Source organism: Citrus clementina, unplaced genomic scaffold (genome assembly GCF_000493195.1).
Source record: "Citrus clementina cultivar Clemenules unplaced genomic scaffold, Citrus_clementina_v1.0 scaffold_7, whole genome shotgun sequence".
Classification (NCBI taxonomy): domain Eukaryota; kingdom Viridiplantae; phylum Streptophyta; class Magnoliopsida; order Sapindales; family Rutaceae; genus Citrus; species Citrus x clementina.
Genome location: NW_006262075.1, coordinates 11,552,693 through 11,576,507, shown reverse-complemented (window position 1 = coordinate 11,576,507; position 23,815 = coordinate 11,552,693). Strand labels below are relative to the sequence as shown.

The following is a 23,815-nucleotide window of genomic DNA, read 5'->3' as shown; positions in this document are numbered from 1 at the left end:
AGTCAATTTATCACAATTCTGTTAACTTTCTAACGGAAGTTAACGGATTGGTGGACGACAGAAGTATTTTGTCAATTTAGGATATATGAGTGATACATTTGAAAAGTGTTCACACAAGTTTGATACGGGTGTTGTTTAAGGGTATATGGCTGATAATTTATGTAGTTTATATTTTCAGCAGCAATACCTATAGTTGGTATTACATGGAACCTTAATAAGTAAAATCTATCCCTAACTAGCTTTAAATTTTGTGATCGTTTCAAGAAATCTATGATAACTTTTTCTCATTTTCCTTCTTAAATTATCTTATTGAGTTATGATGAATGGGTAGCATGAAAATATGAAAGAGAAATATAGACTTATAAATTTGACTCAGAAATCTTATTGTTTGATCGGTGCTTGGATAGATTCAATCTCCTATCAATCGATACGGAATGTTTTGCTTTTATCCAAATTAAACCATGAAATGAACTTGAGGAGTTGCAATTCAAAATACACCATGAAATGAATTTGAGACTTGCATAGCATGGGTGGCTTAAAGGTATTTGAGGTGTTAGGGGAAAGAAAAATATTTTGCCTTTTTAAATTCATTTAATAAAATTTTCATTATGGATTTTAGTATCCTCTAATATCTTGATTGTTATCATATTTTCCATAATTATGTAAATATCTCTAATAATATTTCAAAATTCAATAACATGATATGAATAGTTAAGATATTATGTGGTTATAGCGTATTAATAAATCATACCTATGGCATTACCTAACCTATCACACAATGTAACTTATACATATACACACTTAATTTTAAGAGAAACATGCAGATATTAATTGATCATAAATAATTCGCGGATATACTTGAGCTTCCAGTTGCAAGTGAAAAAATTATGATTTGAGACTGACTGATCTTTCAAATTATAACTTGCATGACTTATCGTTTATTTATTTAGAAGCAAGACAAAATGTCGTCTCAGATGCACAGAAGACAGAACTACAATGGAACCAGTTATTTTTTTACATCTTCAGGACGTCTAATTTTGCTATTGAGTATCCAAATGCTAATGCACATATTACAAGAATTACAAGAAGTAAAACAGCTATAATGGGTTAAAAAAAATCATCATATTTATATAACCATAATAACACTACAAAAATGCACTTATGAAACAGCCTATGACCATTACAAAAGAGATAAGAATGTACATTTAATACTCCACACAACTACTAGACTTTTATATCCTGGAGAATCTCCATTAACCAACTCTTGTTTATGAATCCCTGTCACTGTTTGCCCTCAGCTGGTTTTGAAGGCCTTGGTGGGCACGGTGACCAGAACTTTGCCTAATTTCTGCTGCTCAGAAACCTGATGGATGGCATTTTGAATTCTTTCAAATGCCACAAAGAACTTGGCCGCATCAGTTGGACTTAAAACCTTCTTCACCACCAATTCTAATGCCTTCAACCTGTTATGAAAATTTTCACATTAGCAATCAATAACTCTCATTTTGTGGTAGTTATTTCAGTTGACGTGTTTATCTTTTTGGGTGTAATGGCCTTAAAACTTCCACCAGTGAATGGAATGTGTAAAATTCACCTATGCTAAACAGATTTAACAGCCAATGCATGACATTTTTTGTAGGCATCACAATAAGATTAGATATATCAGGTAATAGCAGTTTTCTTAATCAAGATAGAAATCCAACCTGAGCTGTTGGGCCTTAATTATGACTCGTTCAATCTTCTTAAATTCTTTCTGAATAAAACCCAATGCAGAACCATCTAACCGCTTTTTGTTCAGTGAAGCAAAGGGAAGGTGAAGGACACATGTTGCTTGAATCTCAGCCATTTCCTCATCAATTATTGCCTCCTCAATCCGTATCTCATGCATGACCTGTGATAGGAGCCGTTCAGTATCACTTGACTCTGATTTGGATGATGATGATATTGAGGATGGGGATCGAACCAAACCACGAGCAAGGTCCAGAATGGCAGAGGGCCGCCAATCTCCTATCCAATATAGGGCAGCCAACTCATGAGGTGGAGTCCATCTAGGCATGAGGAAGCTGGCCACATCCTTGAGATATGTTGGGATGCTGGAATGGTTATAGTGGGTATTGAACCTGTTCAGCTGTTCCTTAATTAGCTCCTCAAGCTCCCACCTTGAATTGAGCTGTTTCTCAAGACTTACTGCTCTAGTTTTCTGCTCTTGCCTCCAGTGACTATACTTTTCCCTGGAAATGTCTTCACCTGGTTACCACATCAACTTTGAGATTAAAAGGAGAATGGATCGGACAGAGAATTTGAGCACAACAATAGACTGTACATCAATGTAACAACATTTTTTATGTCCTATGAACTCAACATCTATAATTGAAGTGTTTTTCAAATGCACCACTATTCCCAAAGCAGGTACCATCCAAAATAGTCAGCTTCTTCGCTGGAAAGAGGATGCATCAAGATCAACCACTGCACCACAATTATGCTACTTAAAAGAACTCTGTTAAAATGTTTCGTAACTTTTTTTCTAAATATTGAAAGCACTGAACCACCCATAAACTTCATTCCTGAAAGGAAATTGGTTAAACTTTAAAAAGATAATACAGAAGCTTGGCAATAGAACTGTTACATAAATGAACTCCATAATGATTCAAAGATCTTGCTATCGCCTCAAGCTGTCAAGAGCTTTCAGGGTTCCACAAAAATGCCATTTCATGCCAAGAAATGAAATTTCGACAAAAAAGAGGTAAATATTCTTTCAGATCTTCACCTCTTTTGCTTGATTCAGACTTGTGGATGGTTGTGCACTGAACCCTCTCAACTATGTTTTCAACCCTCTCAACTATGTTATCAATCTCACCAGCATCTTCTCTTTGAGTGCCTGTTCTCACTCTTCTTTCATCCTTTTCCTGACCTTCCAAGTCACTAGAAAGAAAATTACCCTTTTTATAAGCAAGAAACCTAGAAACAGAAAAGAAAAAAAAAATACACAAACTGTAATTTTTCAGGTAATTAACATTTGCCCAAACTATAATCCAAAACCTCTCATTGTAACTTCCCTAATATATTTTTTATCACACATTGAGACAGACATCGTCTATCATTTCATCAAAAAAGGGAGAAAGAAATTTGGATAATGTCATGGTTAAATTTGTCGTCGTTTGTTATTAGCTCATGGATTTTTTTTCTCCCGGTGGTTCTGTATCTCAAAAAGTAGTGAAAGCATACTTCAGAGATATAAACTACTTAGAAATGTCAAAAATGCATTCGTAAAATCCTACAATTTTCTTGAAATTCCAATACTTCCGTAGTGCTTTCACAATAAATTACAAAAATTGCTTGGATTAGAGTTTAGCTACCATTAGTTGGACTGTTTCTTACAAATTGAAGCTTCCAAGATAAACTCACTTGACCAAAAGATTCTGTGGCTTAATTGTGAGAATAAAGTGCTTCTCATAAATCAATTTATCGGTGCAGGGCAAACTAAAACTTTACAATTGGATCTACACAATTTGTCGATTAAGTAACCACTATTGATCCATTTCTTGTTATCTTTTCTTAATTTTCTCATCATTCAAACAGAACATATCTAATGCTTTCACATCCATTTTCTCAGCAAGAAACCAAAACAAGAATTGGGACATCTGAGTCTGATACCGATACCATAGATATTGTCTGAAAGAGATTATTGTTAGTTTGTCACAAGCCCCACACTTTCTATTCTTTTTCTTTCATTGTTTTCTCCGGAACCAAACAAAAGCGAAATCCAGTGCTTATGTGCAAGTCTTTTGAAACAGAAAAGAAAAGAAAAGAAAATGGGGATTCCTCCAAAAATATAGAATCGTTGTGGATTTCGCTATGAACCCATCATTTTCTTACTTTTTTCTGTCGTTTTCTCGAGAAACAAACACAACAGGATTTTAGTGCATGTTTGTTTTCATGTTTAGGACATCAAGTAAACAACAATAACAAAAGCAGAGATTAGAGAAGTTAACGAAAGCTTACAAGAGACCCTTCATTGCCTTTCTTCTTTCAGAGCTTTCTTCTCCCATGACGTTCATTTTCTTGAATTTTTTCTCTGATTCTCTTTCTTTTGCTTTTGCGTCAAGTGAAAATGTTCCATCGTTTAATGGAAATGCAAGTACACATTACTTTGGACCACCTCTGGTGGCCGGCCTAATTTGCAAATTAACTTTTAATGGGGAAGAATAAAGTAAACATTGCCAAGTAAAATTGAGGGGGGGGGGGGGGGGGGGGGAAATTGCTTATAAGCTAAAATTTCTGAAGTTAATGTTTCCCATTCGGAAAATACCAAATATACATTAGTTACATAAACACAGATAAATCGACACAATCTTTTTTTTTCTTTTTATCGATGCTCATTTCGAATTTAATTACTCATTTTATTTATTTGAGAATATCGAGCATACCATCATTTTATTTTTTGAGAATATCGAACGTACCATCCGGAGTTTGCATGCCCCCTTTCCAAAATGTTGAGACCTATATGTAAATGTTCAATAACTATAAATGTTTGTGAATTTTTTTTTTTCCCACAAGTTGTGAATTTTATATATATTTGCGCGTGCGCGCGTGTAAAATCTTGACTTCTAATGAAAACCAAAGAGACAAATTATACAAATTGCTAATGGAAGATGTGAGAATCATCCACGTCGAGAGCATCAAGCATCTCTTAATGCATTAGTTTGCGCCAGCTTGAAAGGTTACCACATACCAGCTCCAGTCCAAGGTTTGTGCTGGGAGAAAAACGAATTGTGAAGCGGAGAAGGGTACAAATACAATAAAGCCATTATTTTCAGATTATTTACATATATATATGTACAACTCTGTCTCCTAATCATGGACAGAATTTGTTTAGCAAAGTATCAGATTACAGTCAACCTTGCCCACTTCATGTGAAAACACTGCCCTATTAGTTTAAATATCAGTGTAATTCACATGATCTGCAATCTGTTAGTGTTTTAGGAGATACACCAAACCTATCCAGGTGGAATTATCTGGCAGCTGCAGTTGCAGGAACCCCTTCTCTGAAGATAATATTTGCAACTGGTGAGGGAAGCCAAGCTCCATTGCCACCAGCAGCCTGGCCATCCTGACAATTGTTGCCACCCCTCTTGGAATTCCCGTGGCCCTTCTTCAGTCTACCACCCACGCTTCGTCCAACTAACCAGCCCAGTTTCATGGCTGCAAATAAACCCAGTGCAATTGCAAGTGGTCTCACAGACCAGTGGTAATCCTCGATATGTTTATACTTCTCCACTACACCAGGACAAGTATCAAAAGAAACAAGTTCCACTTCGGATGGATCCGCCAAAGAGCTGCCAGATCCATGCCCTAATGGGAATCTCCCTGGAAACCCAACAACAAGGCACCCATTTGGAAGCACTTGCAAAATCTTCCCAGTGGCCCATTCTCCTCCTCTCTTACGAGGCCACTCAAACCGAGGAGTGAACACATTTGCTCCGACTCTAACAAACTGGCCAACATAATAAGCCTTGGCCATTTGAATCTCGGAATAATTTCCTCTCCAGAGAGTCTCTAACCCTATAAATCCAACAGATACACTTCCATCACGCTGCACAGAGTGTAGAACTCCAACAGAAGAGTGTCTGCTATTTTCATCCTTTAAGCTAACCCAATCTCCTGCTGCCAAGCCAAATGTGACCCTCTCAAGTGAGGACTCCTGTACTCTGAGAGGATTGTGCAGCCCAGGAATTTTCACTAGAACAGAACTGTTTCTATCGGTGTCAGCATCCAGACCAACCACGGTTCCTGCTGGGACATCCACTGTCTGCGGTTTCCGTGCATTTAGTGGCTTTCTTGAACGGACTGTGTCACCCACTTGGAGATGATCCTTCAAAGGATACCAGGCAGTGTAACCTTTTACGCTAGATGTATCAGTAAGAGCTCTGCTTCCTAAACCAGTCCATTCTCCATCATTGTAAACAGCATTTTGCGAGCTACAAGGATTGAAAATTTTCATGATGTAAACCCAAAACAAAGCAAAAGAAAATGCAAGGGAAAACCCCCAAACTTGAGTTGAATTGCTTTGAATAATTATTTTCCCTTTGATGGACAGAAAGATATGTAGACATGACAAAATAGAGCCAGTATCTAGCAAGGATATGAATAATATTGTTAACTAGATATTGTATTGAATACTTTTCCAATCATCCCTCTCTACACAAGCAAAAGTTATTCATATCAAGTACCTAGAAGTAAGGTATGAGTTGTCAGCTTCATGCATACCAAACGTGACAAAAAATGCATTATATTGTGTATTATTGTAAGAAAATGCTGGTTTTAGGAAGGGCAACACCTAATGGGATGTGTCAGCATGTATGCATTATCTGACACAAGATTCATTTCTTTTAAAGTAGTGAAAGGTGAGCAGGTTTCACACTGTGCAACAACAGAGCAATTTAGTAGCTCATCATATTACTTGGATCTAAAAGGAATTACTGTAGTCGATACCACAGGCCTACAACCAAAAGATGCAAGTTACCAGAAGTCAAGGGAAGATCAATAGCATGTCAATTTACAAAAGCTCTTCCTAAAACAATATACAACAAAAGGTTACCACCATGAAAATGTTTTTCACTTTTATGATAAGGCATGATGAAAAATATATGTAAAAGCTTACCTTTCAAAAGCATGCAAGATATCTGCCATTAGAGGACGGTTTCTGAGATCATACTCGAAGCAACCAATAATAACATTCTCCACAGCAGGAGGCAGGCCACTGGGAATACGTGGCTTTTCTTTCTTTATAACAACTGAATGATAAATTTCTTCAACTGATTTACCAAACCAGGGTTGAATACCTGTCAACATCTCCATTATACTACATCCAAAGCCCCACGTATCTGTCTCAAAAGATATAGGACCCCTCACTTCCGGTTCCCACTGTTCTGGGGCCATGTAGTTTGGAGTTCCCAGTCTGAGAGCCATATCTGAATCAGACAATGACCTCCCAAGCAGCAGATAAGGGATCCCAAAATCTCCAAGGACCAGTTGGTCATGCTCACTAAGAAGTAAGTTGGAAGGTTTCAAGTTCAACACCAACAGCCCAATGGAATGCAAGTCCGAGATTCCTTTTGCTAATTGGATCCCATACCTGTAAACATTAAAATCTTCAGAAAATAAGCAATGTTTTTTCAACTATATTAGCAGGGGTCAAACATTCATATTGTACAGCCTCAGCTCTATCAGACTAGATGGAACTGCAGCTGCATAGTTATAGCAGGTGGGTGGGTGTAGTAAGCAGCCACATGCTATTCCAATTTTAGACTCAGCAAGTATAAGGGTACAAAAGAAGAAGCAAAAGAACTGCATGCTTCCAAAGATAAAAATATATCCCAAATATGTCACCTCAAGATATCAGGCAAAGGAAGCTTGCCTCCTCTCTGCTGAGCTATTCGATCGCCCACCGATCCCTCGTAAAATTTCATGGCAATACAAATCTGCCAAGAAGTCATATAGCAGACTAATAAGAAGAGAAAGTAATAAATCCAATTCTTGTAACTGAAAGATCATTAAAAGGAAAGCTAAAACATCCGATAAACAAGAATGAAACCATAAAAATACACATGGACCCAAAAATAAAAAAAATAAAAATCAAATTTCAAAGGGAGTACCTTTCCATTAATGACTGAAATACCATGCAACCAACAAACACTTTGGCTTTCTCTGAACTTTGGAAACAACTCTTCAAACTTATTGACAAACACTTTTGCACAGTCCTCCTTCAGTGGAAGCAACATCTTCACAGCTAATTCATGATACTCATCAAAATCATCAGCTGACTGATGATGCGTAGCTAACCAAACATCACCAAAGGGACCCCTTCCAATTCTGTGCTTGAGTTTCAATGAAGTAGGATCAATCCAAGGCCTTGTCTGAGTAGGTGTAGCTACAACGGTTCTAAGGTGGTCTGGATCTCCTTCAAATAGCTCATACTCAAAGGAAGCGGCTGGCTTGGGAGCTCTAATCTGTTCAGCCATTTCTCCTAAAACCAATATCACAGAGAGAACAAACCAACCAAAAAAAAAAAAAAAATCAACACCACCACTAATTTCGATCAACTATCATACAAGAAGAAGCAAAAACTAAACCATTAGGAACCCAAATTCTTTCTAATTCAAACACAAGCTTACCTCTTTCAAAAAGCTAAGACCCACTTTTATCAGAATCTACAGAACTTAAAACAATTTGTTTTAAAAGGGGGGTCAAAGAAACCAAAAAGTCAAAAACAATTTTGATCAATCAATAATTAATCAACTTTAAATTAAAAAGAAATCTATACAATTCAAAATCTATAATTCCCATCAACCCTCTTCATCTTTACCACTTTTAACACTTATTATAGATTCTTAACCAAAAAATTGTTTCTTTTATTTTCTTTCAGTTTCTGGGGACCAAGCAAAGAAACAGACAGAGAGAGAGAAACTTACCGTAGAGTGAGGAGAAATTGTGGAGCTCTGAAACTTGAAAGTGAAGTTTGGAACTGAACCCTAGAAATGAGTAACTGGGTTCATTTTATTTATTTTTCCTTTTTTTTTTTTAACGGAAATTTGGGAAAGTTGATAATGAACAGACAAAAAATTGAGAATCACCATTACGTGGGGGAATATACAATACTCGCTGTTGTCTGTGTCACGTAAGCCACGTCACCAAAGAACATCCTAATTCCGACACGTGTCCACTATGACCACCATGACATATTAAATATTCCTGGAGAGTGATCGATTGGTGTGCTGGGAGAGATTTTTTCTTTTTTTTTTTTGGGGAAAGAAATCAATAATTTCGTTATAATCACAGAGTATATAACAATTATCCTGAAAAAAATCATCCAATTAAATGACAGAATCAGAATATAAAAGAATTGGGTAAAATTACTATAATAACATAAATTGAAAAATATCAACAATAACTCAAAAAAGTTCGAGAACTGGCCTGATGGTTCTGCACACAAGACACAATCATTCAGATTGCCGTGGGAGGTAGAGGTTGTCGTTTGAAAATTGTGATTCAAAAATGGAACATAAAATCTAATTTTCTCTCACTATGTGTAATTTTTCACTTTACTCCCTTGTGGTTTGGCATATTTATACTTAGATAATGGGGATCGGATCATTTTATTAGTGAAAATCCCCTACATGACAATAAAATTATGATTATTCATGACAATTCCCTAAGTGACATAAAAAATTCAAAGGACAATCATCAGGGTGATAAAGAGCAATCCAATTCACTCCATATGTAGTGCTGAGAACAGCAAGAGCAGAAATAAACAAAACAAAAATCCTTCAGGAAAAGCCAAAAAAAAGAAAGGAAAATAACAGTAAGCACCCATGTCAAAACACCAATTCAGAGCCTGCGGCAAGGCCATCAATCTTCTCCAAAATATTTTGCCCTTCGAAGATGAAACTTTCTGCCTTGCTGCTCCTGTCAACTTCCTCAGTAGTAATATTCCTTTCCATATATGTAGTAATGACCTTAATCTCAACTCTCTTCACGCAATGCTCCCAACACGAGACGGGAAGAGATTTGCAACATTGTGCAGTCCCTCCTTCATAAACAGGCTGTTGTTTATATGTGAACTGAAATACAAGAAGATATGAAACACGTAAATCAAATAACATGGCCATGATCTATCATTATCTCTTCTTTAGAAAGAAAAAGGAAGGAAGGAAGAGTAAACACCCAAATAAATACTAAAAAAAAAAAAGCTTTCTGCATGTGCATCATAGAAATCGATATACCTAGAGAGTTTACTCTAAAAGATCTAGTTGATAGATGAATCACTATAAAAATCAATTCGCTGGGCCGATGCAATGCAATACTATAAAAATTGCTCATCATCTTTTATGTGTAATTTTTAGAATTTTAATTAATGGTGAACGTTGAACTATTAACATTGGGTTTTTATTTCATTATCATAATGCCTATTCCACCTTGCCTGAGAATCAACAAACAAGCATGCAATATCCAATGGAGGCAGAATTTTATGTTAGCTTTCATCGACAATAAATCATCAACAAATCAACTTTTATGCCATTCAATTAAGATCCTGATATCAAAACAAACAGTTTTTCCTTATCTGTCATGCCAATCATGTATGTTGCATTATTCAATGCCAGAACACTTGCCGTATAGTCAAGATAAGCACTCCCTTCGCAAGATAAGCATAAAAATTGTGTAAAAACAGACCAATGAAAATGTATCAAGTTCAAAACTCGCAAAATAATAAATAAATAAATAGACAAACAAATGTACCTTCAAATAAAGGCTTTTGCTACCTTACATGCAATGTAAAGTACAACTTCTCACAAGGCTGGTGGGCCCAAGTGGAACCCACAACTGAGTTTGTGAGAGGCTGTACCTTACATTGCATGTAAGGTAGCAGCTCCCTCAAATAAAACTTCTTTCTGTATAGGTAATCTAAACATACGATCTCTACGTGAGGTGAAATCCAGAGCAAAAAATCCATAAATATTGCAACAGCAATTTTTGGTTCCGCTATACTTGCTGTAAAGTTCAAATGCTTGGCACCAGACAGTGGGTGAGGTAGAATTTGCTTAAATTCTCCAATAACACGCACAATCTTCAAAAATGAAATCAACAAATTGAACAGTTAGAACTCAAGAATGTTATAACATATCATTTATAAGAAACTTGATCAAATTTAGAGAGTCCGCTTCCAGTCGATTATCCCAAAGTCCATAAAGTTTGGGATCCATTCGCAACATTGCAAGATAGCTTCCCGCATTTACAATACTGTAAACCAGTTTACAACATTGTAAAACTTTGGACGTTATAAAGTTCGGGATTTCCGAATTGGAAATTTTTCCTAACTTAAGTAGATGTTTGATAAATCAAACATACCTTAGAGTTATAGGCTCGCAAAATCAACACTTTAGACAACTTATGGAACCTTGCAAGTAGCTCACAGTATTTTACATACCATTGAGAGTGATAAATGTCATAAGGAGAAGAGAAACGAAACAGATGTCACGGGATAAGTGTTTTGCGCAGCAAACCCGTGCGGTACTTAGACAACTTTGTCTAAGGTTGCTAAGAAGCCTTGAGCTTCTCGACTAGCTAAGCCTAAAGGTTTTCGAAGTGCTAGAGAGAAGAGAGTAATTGAGCCAAATGAGAAAATTGTATTACTAACAAGAGAGATTACAAGAGAGCTTTACAATGCTTGAGTTGCTTGCTCAATGCTTGTTGTGCAAATACTAAATGGCATGCCCTATTTATAGGGGAGGCTTGCCAAGCTCTAGAGATTCTAAAAAATTCTACCATGTGCCTAGAATTCTAGATATTTGCATGTACTAGAGATGTGTAGAGAATTCTAGAGTATTTACAAGCTCAATGTGCTAGAATTGTCTAGAACTTTCTGGAATTGGGCCAAGCTAGCATTCTTAGCCTTGTCTTGGACTCTTGGTGGGCAAATTGGGCTAACAACTTGGGCAGTCCGCAACACAGAGCTCAGTTTCTAACAGAGTCAAGGCGCTTAAAGACAAGGATACTAAATCACCAGCATACGCAAATATCGTTAAATTAGGAGTGTCAATCTTGACTTCAACCAACCTTTCACAAGTATTAATGATCAATTTCTTAAGGCGGAGGCTTGAAATTGTAATGCTTTCTATATTGTTACAAAGGCTTATATATAACTGCTTGAGCAGCGAAAGACCTGAAATTTGGTTGTTGAGCCACTCATCTGTATAGGAACCATCGCACAAATCCAAGTGTTTCAGATTCTTACAGGAGCTTACATTGACCAGACTGTTATAACGAACAAATTCCGGATGCTGTAGCAAAGGGCATTGAGCAAATAAATTGTTCATTACTTGATCATCCGCATACACATCTGACAGGTGCAATTTCCTTAAAGATAATAACTTCACATCATCATTCCTTAGTGACTCCAACTTATAGTTTTGTAATGTTAACACCTTTAACGATTTTGAACACACAACCATTTGAGGCAGACTGTTCCAAGTATCCAATCGCCGTAGATGTTCAACTTCCAGCTCTTCAACATTGCTCTCAATTGCATAGGAAATGCATCTGTTTGCAAAATTTAAGGCTGCCTCGCTGCCATAGGTCTTGACTGTTAACTTCCTTATAGACACCCCATGTCTTTGACGGATTTGCAGAAATTTTTCCCAATAACAGCGGGATTTCAGGATTCTTTTTTACTTACTCGGTCCTAGAAACTTAACCTCATTAATTTCTAAATCTGAGAATGTATGCCAAGCTTGTAGCCATACTTTAGATATCATACAAAATTGAACAAGTTGTTTGAAGGGAAGGAATGACATGATGAGTTGCAAAATTGGTTGTGGTAACGCAGAAATCCGGTCCACATTGTGATTCTTCTTGAGACGACACATTTCATATAACGACCTAGACAAAAGCATAATGAAAGAGTTGTCTGTACAAACTCCATCAGAACAAAAATTTATCTTAAAAAAATTTGGGATTGACAATTATACGTTCCCGTTTTTGAATAACTAACAATCTCCATCAAATTCTCAAAAATAAAACTGATTTGAAACAACTTGAAACTTATGTACCAGTGATTCCAAAATAAAATAAGTATAGAAAGATAAATATTCAAGGGACAGGAAGATCGAGCAGAACAACTGCTGAAAACGCATAATAAGAACATGAAATAAAAAAATAAAATAAAAACTTACAGAAGCAATATTTCTCTGCATTGTTTAAGTATAAAAAGAAAGAAACTAGGTTTACAAATTGCACAAAGTCGTGGTATTTGGGTGGGAGTGGAGAAGAGATTTTTTTTTTTAAAACACTGATATGATATAATTGAAATCACAAACATTTAAATCGTTACCGGAGTTCATTGCGTTCTGTTACACTGGAGGTAGGGATGGCAAAAATTCCCACGGGGACGGGTACCCTCGGGGATTTTCCCTATTCGGGGAGGGTATGGGGATAATTTCATACCCAATTTCTTATTCGGGGAGGGGACGGGGAAATTTTTTTACCCAATTTCGTATTCGGGGAGGGGACGGGGATGAGGTGGAATCCCCATCCCCTACCCATTTCCCCATTTAATTTTTTAAAATTAGTAGTAAATAAATAATAAAATTTAAATTATAAAATTATAAATATTGGTAAAAATAAAAAATATCAAAATATTTATATTATTAAACTTTTAAGTCTAATTAACTAATTAAAGTCCTAAATTTTTATTTAGGACATTAAAAAGACCGACTATATTCTAATAGCCAAACATTTTTTTAAATTTTAATATTCTTTAAATATTTTAAACTTAAATCTATTTTTTATTTATTTTTAGATGTTATAATTGCCCACAATGAATCACAATTTTAATATCTAATCTAATATTTGCTTTTGATTTGCTCCGATTTAACTATTGTGTTGTAAAGGGAATAGTCCACATTTATAAAGTGTCCACGCCACCATTGAAAAAGTTAATCTTGAATCTAAATTCGATTTTATTTGTAACAATTTTGTATTAGACTATTAATTTGTTCATGATAGTTTGTAAAAGAAGTTTGTATCCCTTGCATGTTGCGTTACTTACTAATTTAATGTATGTGACTTTTGTAATAGATATTAATGTAAGATATATTTCGAACTTTACTTTTATTTAAATTTTTTATTTTAATATGATTAACTCAAAATCGAAAAAAAAATGTATTAGTTATTCGGGGATCGGGGATCCTCGGGGATCGGGGATCCTCGGGGATCCCCTGTTATTATTCGGGGAGGGGATGGGGATTCTCTCAAGTAATTCTGACGGGGACGGGGAGGGGACGGGGACATACGCAAAATATCGGGGATGGGTACGGGGAGATCGGTCCCCTCCCCTCCCCTCCCCTCCCCATTGCCATCCCTAACTGGAGGCGCTCATTTGTGCCAAGGACTGGCTTCAGTATGGATCTCTGTCGTCTGATTCCTGTTAGGAAATTTAGCTTCATCACTCCAAGCAATTTGTCAAGCAATAAATTAACAGAAAAATTAAATAAAAAATACATCAATCACACAACACAAAATTTACGTAGAAAACTTTAAATTCGGAGAAAAATCACAGCCATTGTCGAGAGACAAAAAAAAAAAAATATTCACTATGTGAAAAATTATTACAACCACACTCTCATAAATAATTTTCTCTCACCCAAATCCTAAATACATGATTCCTAAAAATATTTCCTAACCAAGCAAACCCGTAATATCCATATTGAAGAGCCAAATTTCATTAGCCTTTTCATTGCGTCCTCTTACACTGGAGGCGCTCATTTGTGCCGAGGACTGGCTCCAGTATGAATCTCTGTCGTCTGATTCCCAGTAATGCAACTGTGAAAAAGGGGTTTAGGTGTAGGTTTCATTTTCATCTAACAAAAGAATTAGTGCAAAGATGGTTTTGCTCCGGAGATTTTTTTTCTTTTTTCTTTTTATAGGTGTTTGATAGTAGCAAATGTCATTAGCCTTTTCTTTCCCCGCCTATTATTTTCCTACTGTAATGAATTTTATTTCAGTACTTAGGAAACGGTACTGCTTCTTAACGTTCTTGGATTCAGTGGGTCAAAAGGTTATATTATTATTATTATTATTTTAGAGAAAGTAATACTTTCATTCGTTAACTTTGTGAATAGGTACAAAAATTGGGTTATATTGTTGTTACCATCATTTACCGACTTTAGCACTTTTAGCGCGTTTGGTTGGTGCTTTTACTCATCTTACTTTCGTAAAATAAATTTATCGGAATCAGACTTGTCATCGGGCACCAGTGGTCTAGTGGTAGAATAGTACCCTGCCACGGTACAGACCCGGGTTCGATTCCCGGCTGGTGCAAAACTCGTGGAGCGATGAAAATACTCACCAAGTGATGGCTGGGTCCATCACGATCATCTGATCTTTGGATGAATGCAAGTGCCGACTGAGCTCTTCAATTTTTTTCTTTTTTGGGGAATTAAAATTTTTATTTACTGTTTACTACTCTAATCTCAATGGAATGCTGAGCAATTTGCTCTTGATCTTTTATGACACTCTCATTTCCCTCCAAAACTCACATTCTCAAGAAACCCCCAACAATGTTCAACAAAATGTTTTCTAATTCTTCTATATCACCACCATCTACACTCACCCAAGAAACCCCACTCATCTCTCTGCTTGAAACCTGCGAATCCATGCACCAACTTAAGCAAATCCACTCTCAAACTATCAAGCTTGGACTTTTAACAAAACCCCACTGTCCAAAACAAACTCGTTACCTTTTGTTGTAGTGAAAAAGGTGACCTGAAGTATGAGTGTAAAGTGTTCAGGAAAATTACCCAACCAAGTGTGTTTCTTTGGAACACTATGATCAAGGGTTATTCTAGGATTGATTCTCATAAAAACGGTGTTTTGATGTATTTGGATTTGTTGAAGAGTGATGTCAGGCGTGATAACTATACATTTCCGTTCTTGTTTAAGGGTTTTACGCGTGACATTGCTGGGAGTTTGGAAAAGAGTTGCATTGTCATGCGGTGAAATTTGGGTTTGATTCTAGTGTGTTTGTGCAAAATGCGTTGATTAGTACGTATTGTTTGTGTGGGGAAGTTGACATGGCTCGTGGGATTTTTTATATGAGTTGTGAAGATGATGATGGCCTTCATGAACTCATTCGGATCAAGGCTGTTGATGATGACCTTCATGAACTCTTTCCCGAATACCTTGTGCAGATGCTAGCACTGCCAGACACTTTTATGGGCGAAGGGCTTGAGGTCATTCCAAAATCTCAGGCGCCACGAGAAGAGACCCCTCGTGTTGGAAATCTTGAAGAAGGAACCCCTCAGGAAGGACGCCCTCATGAACATTCGCAAGATGACATGTCTCTTATTTCTAATTCAATTCCTCAGAGATAATAGGCTTCAAAATTAGAAAGTCCATCTCCAATGCTAATGATACATTGGGAGGCTATAAAATGTTTAGCACAGCTTAACCATACATGTCTTTAACAAATTTCATACAAAATCGCTATTTAACAGGACATGCTAAGGATTTTCAAAATAAAAAAAAAAAAGGGACATGATAAGGTGTAGAAAGTATCACAATTGATGATGCCTTAACCTTTGTTTTGAATGATAGCAACAGTCCATGGGAGTATCTTCCAGACCAGGAGCGTACACTGTACAGCATCACAAGGACAAAGTCTCTGCTTCAATTATGGGTCGTCTTAAAGAAGCAGGGCAAGTGACCAAAATAAGCCTCGAATCTTAATATCAAAAATCCTCCTCGTACATCAGCTCTACTTTCACAACAACGCAAAACAATATGACACAACCCAGACGGTCAAACCAATGACAACAGACGAGACAAATGATATTAACAATCTGTACAAAATCTGACAAGTTCTAGTGCTAGGAAACAATCTATGTTGTAACTCACGAATCTTTGCATTGCACTAGGCTGCTGCTGCTGCGACATTACTCACTGGAAGCTCTATCAAATCCAATTGGATCAGTTGACGCCGTACCTCCCGGATTCTAGCCTTCAACCCAACTACTTTGCAAACCAAGCCTCCGCCAGCCTCATAACGGAATCTGTACAGATCTGAATCAAAGCGCCTGGGATAACGATGAAAATAGCGGTTATGATAATCCAACAGGATGATGTATTCTTGACGGTGCACACCTCGAACTGCCCAATAGGTCTCCACAAAGTTAATTCTGAAACGTCGAAGATTACAGCTCCAGAATTGGAGAATTGTTGCCCAATTGTGGTTTCTAACTTGTTCAGCAGTTAGTGGATCTCCTATCCCTTGCAATTCAACGTAACAATAGCATCCACAACCTCTACACTAAAGAACAACGAATTAGATAACAACATTTTCTGTAGCTTTATTACCAGAGAGTTAAAAGTTTTTTTTTTCCTTACAGTACTGTTGATCTCTCTTCTAGTATCGAAATTCAAAGGAACATGTAGACTAAAACCGCAGAATCGACAGTATCCCTAGTAATTGAAACATTCAAAATCAGTCCCAAAAAAAAAAGATAAAGATAAAGAAAATAACAATGAGTGAGTTTACAGACCGTCATGTCATATGTGAATGTGCCATAATCTAGGGAATCTTCAGGCGATAATGTCAAAACAAATTGCATCATCTCACAAGTGATTTTCAATTCAAACAGCACCGGCTGATCCATCCCTCCTATAAACCTTCTAGATCTGGGGTGAGTTATTCGCTGCCTCTTTTGTGTGTGCAGCTGCTGCTGTAGTTCCCTGAGAGTTGGCTCTGTCTTCCTCTTACGTCCCTGGTCTCCTGCTGGTACACCATTCTGCCCCATATAAATTTGTTGTGGCTGAGAACCAAGGGCGTAGTATATTATTGCTATTACAACAACTGCTTTCAGAGCTTCTGTAAGGTTAAATACATTGAATAAATGATTAGTTGAACTACACTATCATAATCAGATTGAATAATGCATAAAATGGAAAGAAAAGATAAATACATACGCCTGCAGAGGGAAGACATTTCTCTTAATTCGAATGTGGACAGATCAGCATTCGTTGCAATAACAGCAAAAGTAAGCATATGCATACTGTCTCTGCTTCCGATATAGAGTGGATTGAATGGACCAGCCTAAAATTCAAAGAGACAAAAGAAACAATGGTTTTACACAGGTAAGAGTGAGCCTGATTTATAAAATTTGGGTACGTAGTCTGCAATTTACCAGAACAGCACTCCCTGAATGCACGTTTCTGCATTTTGATCTCAACAGATTCAAAAAACCGGGATCCAGAGATTCATTAATCCTCCCAAAGTTACAGAGATGACTCTTGAAGAATATGCAGTGGATGACTCCAATGCCATGAGCATCTGGGAACAAAATCACAGACTAACAGTACTTGTTATTATCACAAAACTGAACCATAACAAAGTTAGAAATCTTAAGAAATCTCCTAAGCTCAAGTATCAAATTTTGAACCAAAGAGATCAGAACTAAACTATCAGACAATCAGCTGGAACGGGGAAATTGCAAAAAGTTGCAGCAGCAATTAAATACAAACCAAAATCAGAAATTTCTCTTTTCCATGAAAATAAAAAGGAACGTGAAATGAAATAAGGATTTCTCTCTACCCAAAAATGTAACAGTTTCTCTTAAATCAAACCCCCTTGATGCAAAAGATGCAAGGGTTTCAGGCAGATCAGCATTGGGTAAAGGAAGCTCAAATGTTGCTATATCTGCAAGAGCAAGCCTGCTGTCTCTCCTGCCAGTATGCAGTGGATAGAATGGACCACCAGCCTAAATTCAAAGACACAATGATTATCTATACAGAATGTACAAACATAGATAGAAAGCCAGATTTCATAGACTTGGATGGTCACATGATACAGGAATTTACCAGAACAACACCTTCTCTGGCAGCCAAAGCAAGAGTATCCGAATAAGAAACCACACCAGGGAAAATTTCTTCGAGATCCTCTTTGATTATATTGATTACATAGAAACGATTGAGAGATTCACTGGGAAGAGACATTTTCTCTGAGTCTACTCCATCAGCTTCATCCAGTAGAACTGAAGAATCACAACCCTAAACAAGTTCCAAATTACAGAAAACTCAACTCAAAATTAATCTGATTGAAATAGCAAGAACCCAATTAACAAAATTACACATAAAATAATTGCTTAACCCAGATCAAAATGTGAATAAATCAGATAACCCTAGTGAAAAATTAGCGGAATAAACAAGATTGTTTGGAGAGTATATCAGTGGATGAAATAACTAGAAATAGCAAGAAGTAAAAAGAAATTCAAGATTTAACAAAACTCAGAATATTAAAAAAAAAAAACACACCCACACACACACAAAATAATATTTGACTGAAGTTGACTGAATAAAAATGGACCTCAATGGAGCAATCCCGGAAAACGAGGCGCAAGAAAGCAGGAGCTACACCGGAGCGTGATTTTCGGAGATACCAAACCATGGCCCGAATACGGCCCTCAGCTTGTAGGCACCAATCGCGGTTGAAATCGTACTGCAAAGAATCATAAGGCTCGCCACAGTCGCCTTCTTCAATTTTCCCGCCATTGGACAAGAACAGGGCCCCAGCGCCGGCGGCTATCCGAAAGAGAGAAGGATCCGACGCTGGATACTCGTAACAAACATAATGCAAGAAATTACTGGTGGAGTTGATGTTCAAGGCTTTCTTGGTATCGGCGTTTCGGTTCTCGAAAGAGATCGGGAAGCTGATCACTATTCGCATTGTTGCTAGTTCCAAGATTGATACGGCATTTCTTTTTCTTGTTTTGTTTGCTTTTTGGGGGAGATTTCTGTTTGTGAGCTTTTTGGTGTGGGGTTTCAGAATTTTTTTTTTCCTGAAAGGAGTTTCAGAGATGGTTGTTCGTTGGAGAGGGCTGTAAGTAGAGCGTGGAAGTACAAAATGGCGGGAAATTATGTTGCCCGTGGACAAAAATGCCCTTCCAAGCAGAAAGTATGTTAGGTCTGTTTTGGGGTAAATTACGAGAATGCCCAACATTGAAGTGGTTAAGTGATTTCACTTAACTACTTAAGGTTGTTTTTTTTTTTTATCATGATTCTCAGGAATGATCAACGGCTGTTAATGTATGGATATGATCAATAGCGGAGTAGGTTTATTTGCCATTTATCTTGATCAAAATATTATTATAAATTTCTTTTATCATTCCCCTTTTTATTTTAGACTAGACAAGATAACTATTTTTTTTACCAAGGTGGTGAAGACCTAAGATAATTTTGCTTCCAACCATCAAATTTTTTAATAAAAAACAACGATCGTGAATCCAATTGAATTGACATACACATAGCCCTCATACGAATCAGAATGTACAATATAATTATGAATGAGAGAGTTTACTAAATTAAAGGTCACATCTTATGCCACATAATTAGAATAGTATTAATGTATGTCATTGTACGGAAACGCAAAAGCAGTAATCTCGAAGTCCTGGATTGGTAAATAAGGTCAAACGATAGTATTTAAATTGTAATACCATCCAGCAAGAACTATTCAATTAATAAATCAAATTACATGCTTAGCGTTGTAAAAGCATGGAAATTTAAACAGATCCAGAAAGCTGAAGCAGCCACAAACCCTAGAATGATGAGGATTGCATCTCCTTGGCGCCACCAGACCAGAAAATCTCATCTGGTGGAAAGGGGAAAACAAATATGGAACCACATTAAAAAATCATTGCGACGAACATCTAAGACAGGATAAATCCATTAATAAAGAACATATACGATGGACTATTCCTCAAGGGTTTGAATAAATTTCTACTTTAGGTAAGCTTGAAGGTCCTAGTGAGGAGAATCTGATTTATGAAGTTTTCAAAACAAAATGTAGGCAAGGGGCTAACCATGGCTGGTATAGGCAGGCCACCACACATTACATCAATCATCCAAACTATTTGCCTACGTAATTCTAAATCCATGCCTAATAGTAGAAGTAATTAGCTCAAAGCTGTATCATCCTAGGCGGTGCAAGGCAACGCAGGGCAAATCTGGAAGGACGGCTCTTGCCTTCAGTTGTCTTCCTCGTTACACCCCGCAATTTGGAATACGACAGCCATCCTTTTAGGAAGTGAGCTAACTTGAACCCCGGCACAGGAATTTCCTCATGATCTTGATGTTGATAGTACTTGTAGCTGTCATCTTGATTTCCTAAACTGTCTCTGTCAGCAAGATCATGTTTTTTCTCTTCATCCGCATCTGATCCTGGTGATAATCTTTTATGCTGATCTTCTAAATTGTCTTTAGCAAGAACAGCTTGTTCGCAAGTATCTGATTCCACAGACAATCTAAAAGCAAGAGTTTTCAGTTCCACTTCAACGTAAACAGTACAAATATGAAGAAATATAACAATCGAATAAGCGAAAAAAATTATTTTGTTCTTTACTTAAGAGCTACACATAAAATTTTAGAAGGGAAGATTATGTCATCTAGATTTTCTTATTGCATCTTGATTTTGTCATTACATCTCACAAAGCTAAGCTAAACGCATCAGGCATTTTGGTAAATCCGTATTTCACTTCTTGCACAATTTCTGTTCCTCTGTATATGACATAACAGTACCCTAAACTAGAAAATTTTCCGACTCAAAATCTTAATTTTTATGTCAGCTAAATATATAGAGCAGGGCAGAGCCTATCCTTATATATGTAGCCCCTGCTCCAACTGGGATGGACATCTAATAATAACACAGGGAAACCAGAGAAATGAAAGAAATATCAATTTTCTTAGCATACATTTTGATCACCTATGAAATGCTCGCCACATTTTTTTCCACACATTAAGTTAACCCCATGTCACATTACTTTTTCAAGTTAGGTTTGACTCTGGAACCGTTAATCAGATGTGATTTCAGTAAGCACTTCAGAATTTTCCAGTATAAAGATTTAGAATGCTCCCAAAGCAACCTTTATATGTCTAGATTAATAACCATGATTGTCCTCAAACCTTTTTTTTGTTTTTTTGATCAGGTGATTGTCTTCAAACCTGATTATTGTATGCATGCTGTATGCGCAGAAGCTCAAAATATGCCAAGAGTTATGCAATAGCATCATAAAAACATAACACTGTTTTTGAGTGTATGCAAATGCAAGCAAGCAGTGATTCTTACCTTGAGAACTGTTGGCAAGCAACGTTCTGTGTCTTAGACCGTCTTTTTGAATGTAAGTAGTCAAGGGACATGTGCCTAGAGAATTGAAGCTGTATTTACCACAAGCAGAGAAAGTAGAGAAACTAGTAAGCAAGCTGGAAATAGAGAAAGATTCAGGAATAGATCACTCCATTAGGTTCCATTAGGTTCCATTAGGTTCCCAAGAAGAACTCAGGAAAGCCAAGAATATAGTAACAATGCAGATCTAGAACCTTCACATTCACATTTGAAATATCTAAAACGGTTAAAAGGCCCATACTACTACATCATGAACTGCAGGCTGAAGCCGAAAGAGATTAAACACATTGGGTCTAGAGAGTGATAGCTGGCAAGGGAGAAAAGACTAGATAACTTATTGTGTAATGGAAGATTAACACTTAAAAATTTGTGAGACGGAAAATCAGAACTTCTAATGCCAATTAGTTACTCAGAAAGGAAATTAACATGAATAGCATAAATAAAACAGATGCCATTAAGATTGCCCCCACCCAGTATGTACTGCAATTCATTCAATTGAAACTCAAACTCAAGCAAACTCCTGATCCAAACCATGAATAGTAACATATACAAAAATTAACTTTACCATATTGCTATTGTTCACATGGAAACAAAACCCATGCACATTACTTCTCCACCCAGATCCCTTCTTCCCAAGTTTATATAACCTTGAGCATTCTGCCTAGGCTACAAATGATAAAGCATATTACCTTGGAACTTCATAGCGTGCTACCAACTTAGTTACTTAACTAACGCATCCCCTTGTTACTAATTGTTTGTTCAATATGGTATCCCAATAAGAACTCGAAGTGAACAAGTCAAATCTCATATCACAGAAGGATTTAATGTGACCAAGTTAGCACATTCACGAAGAAACACACATGACACAGAAGGGGAGCTCTTTATCAACAGGGCTACTAGCAAACTCAATGGCCAGCTTTTGGGCTTCAAAACCTATATATTTCTAAAAAAGATCAACTACTGAGAATTGATTCTGTAAATTTACTTCAGCTAAAAATAATCAACCAGGGGTTTCTTCAAATATGCAAATGTGCTATCATCTAAAAGGAATATTAAGATCTGCTGCAAAATAATAAGCATTATGTGCTCCATAGACTAATTTACTCCATAGAACATGAAAAAGAGTCACAAACCTCATCCCCATCCTTCATCCTAAAATCCCGAATGTGTGTTTTGTCATTAACCAGCTTTCGGCCATCATAGCACAAGCAAAAGTGTCCCCAAACATTTGTCCTGAGTTCATCAAATTCACAAAAGTAATCATTATTCATCAAACCTCACATAAATCACTAGCTTATAGATAGATCATGGAAATTAATCAATCAAACATATCATATTTTACCATGAAATCTTGCCTTGACCCTCGGTAGGTGATAGAGTAAAAACTTCTTCTATTGCTTGTCTGAGCTCTCCCACCGTAGCATTCCTCTCAATGTAAACATCTGCCAAACCAATTCACATTATCCTCAGTCCAAACAGCTCATCATACAAAAACCGAAAAAGGCAAAAATTATCCTCTTCCTTCGTATACTTCCACCATTGTTGATCATAACTAAAATATGCAACAAAGATAATTTTGAAATAGCATCAATAAAAATGAGAAACCCGTTTGCCATTTCAACAAAAATGCCGTCAAACACAAGCTGCTACCGTTTCATAAATCCCTTGATTAAAACAGTGGACAATGAGAAACAAAAATAAAGACATAAATAAAATAAATGATAAAAAGAGTGTTAAAAATAAATACCAAAGCGCGAACCGTCGAGCTTGAGAACAGAGAGCCGGATTCGAGGCTGCGGAAGCTTAAGGTACGGCATTGTCCGTACAGAATTACCCTCATAGCAATCACCAACATCATCAACATCGTCGAGTGTCAGTGGCGCCACGCACCGTCTCTCTGTCAAAAACCTCACCATTATTTATCACTACTACCGATCAAAAAATAATCCAGAGGGATTGATTATTTAGTACTGTTTGTTTTGTTAAAAAAAAAAATCTTACAGAAAGTAATTTTTTTCTCTTTTTTTTTTTTTTTGTGTTGGTTGTTCAATTTTGAAATGCTAGGGTTTCTATTTTCATTCAACGAAAGTA

General features: G+C 36.7%; 4 protein-coding genes and 2 non-coding genes across 6 annotated transcripts; 2 read left to right on the top strand and 4 right to left on the bottom strand.

Annotated features, from left to right (window-relative positions):
• Window positions 1-970: 970 nt before the first annotated feature.
• Window positions 971-4,148, bottom strand: LOC112096811. The gene is made up of 4 exons (XM_024180705.1): window positions 4,003-4,148; window positions 2,768-2,922; window positions 1,704-2,247; window positions 971-1,463 (listed from the first exon to the last, which is right to left on the bottom strand). The coding sequence occupies exons 1-4, from the start codon at window positions 4,056-4,058 to the stop codon at window positions 1,295-1,297; spliced, it is 924 nt and encodes a 307-aa protein (XP_024036473.1). The 5' UTR covers window positions 4,059-4,148; the 3' UTR covers window positions 971-1,294.
• Window positions 4,149-4,788: 640 nt separating this feature from the next.
• On the bottom strand, window positions 4,789-8,784 carry LOC18037220 (E3 ubiquitin-protein ligase KEG). The gene is made up of 5 exons (XM_006427240.2): window positions 8,472-8,784; window positions 7,656-8,026; window positions 7,390-7,481; window positions 6,662-7,135; window positions 4,789-5,978 (listed from the first exon to the last, which is right to left on the bottom strand). The coding sequence occupies exons 2-5, from the start codon at window positions 8,019-8,021 to the stop codon at window positions 5,012-5,014; spliced, it is 1,899 nt and encodes a 632-aa protein (XP_006427303.1). The 5' UTR covers window positions 8,022-8,026; window positions 8,472-8,784; the 3' UTR covers window positions 4,789-5,011.
• Window positions 8,785-14,803: 6,019 nt separating this feature from the next.
• On the top strand, window positions 14,804-14,874 carry TRNAG-GCC. The gene has a single exon. It is a non-coding gene; the product is annotated as a tRNA-Gly (tRNA).
• A 9-nt stretch (window positions 14,875-14,883) lies between these two features.
• LOC112097075 lies at window positions 14,884-14,967 on the top strand. Its single transcript, XR_002904733.1, has one exon. It is a non-coding gene; the product is annotated as a small nucleolar RNA snoR114 (small nucleolar RNA).
• A 1,127-nt stretch (window positions 14,968-16,094) lies between these two features.
• Window positions 16,095-19,386, bottom strand: LOC18036942. The gene is made up of 8 exons (XM_006427239.2): window positions 18,914-19,386; window positions 18,409-18,597; window positions 18,143-18,308; window positions 17,736-17,881; window positions 17,518-17,644; window positions 17,094-17,419; window positions 16,939-17,013; window positions 16,095-16,861 (listed from the first exon to the last, which is right to left on the bottom strand). Exons 1-8 carry the CDS (start codon window positions 19,271-19,273, stop codon window positions 16,466-16,468), a joined length of 1,785 nt encoding a protein of 594 aa, XP_006427302.2. The 5' UTR covers window positions 19,274-19,386; the 3' UTR covers window positions 16,095-16,465.
• Window positions 19,387-20,116: 730 nt separating this feature from the next.
• Window positions 20,117-23,730, bottom strand: LOC18036994. The gene is made up of 5 exons (XM_006427238.2): window positions 23,472-23,730; window positions 23,067-23,166; window positions 22,858-22,957; window positions 21,668-21,756; window positions 20,117-20,846 (listed from the first exon to the last, which is right to left on the bottom strand). The coding sequence occupies exons 1-5, from the start codon at window positions 23,638-23,640 to the stop codon at window positions 20,504-20,506; spliced, it is 801 nt and encodes a 266-aa protein (XP_006427301.2). The 5' UTR covers window positions 23,641-23,730; the 3' UTR covers window positions 20,117-20,503.
• Window positions 23,731-23,815: the final 85 nt, after the last annotated feature.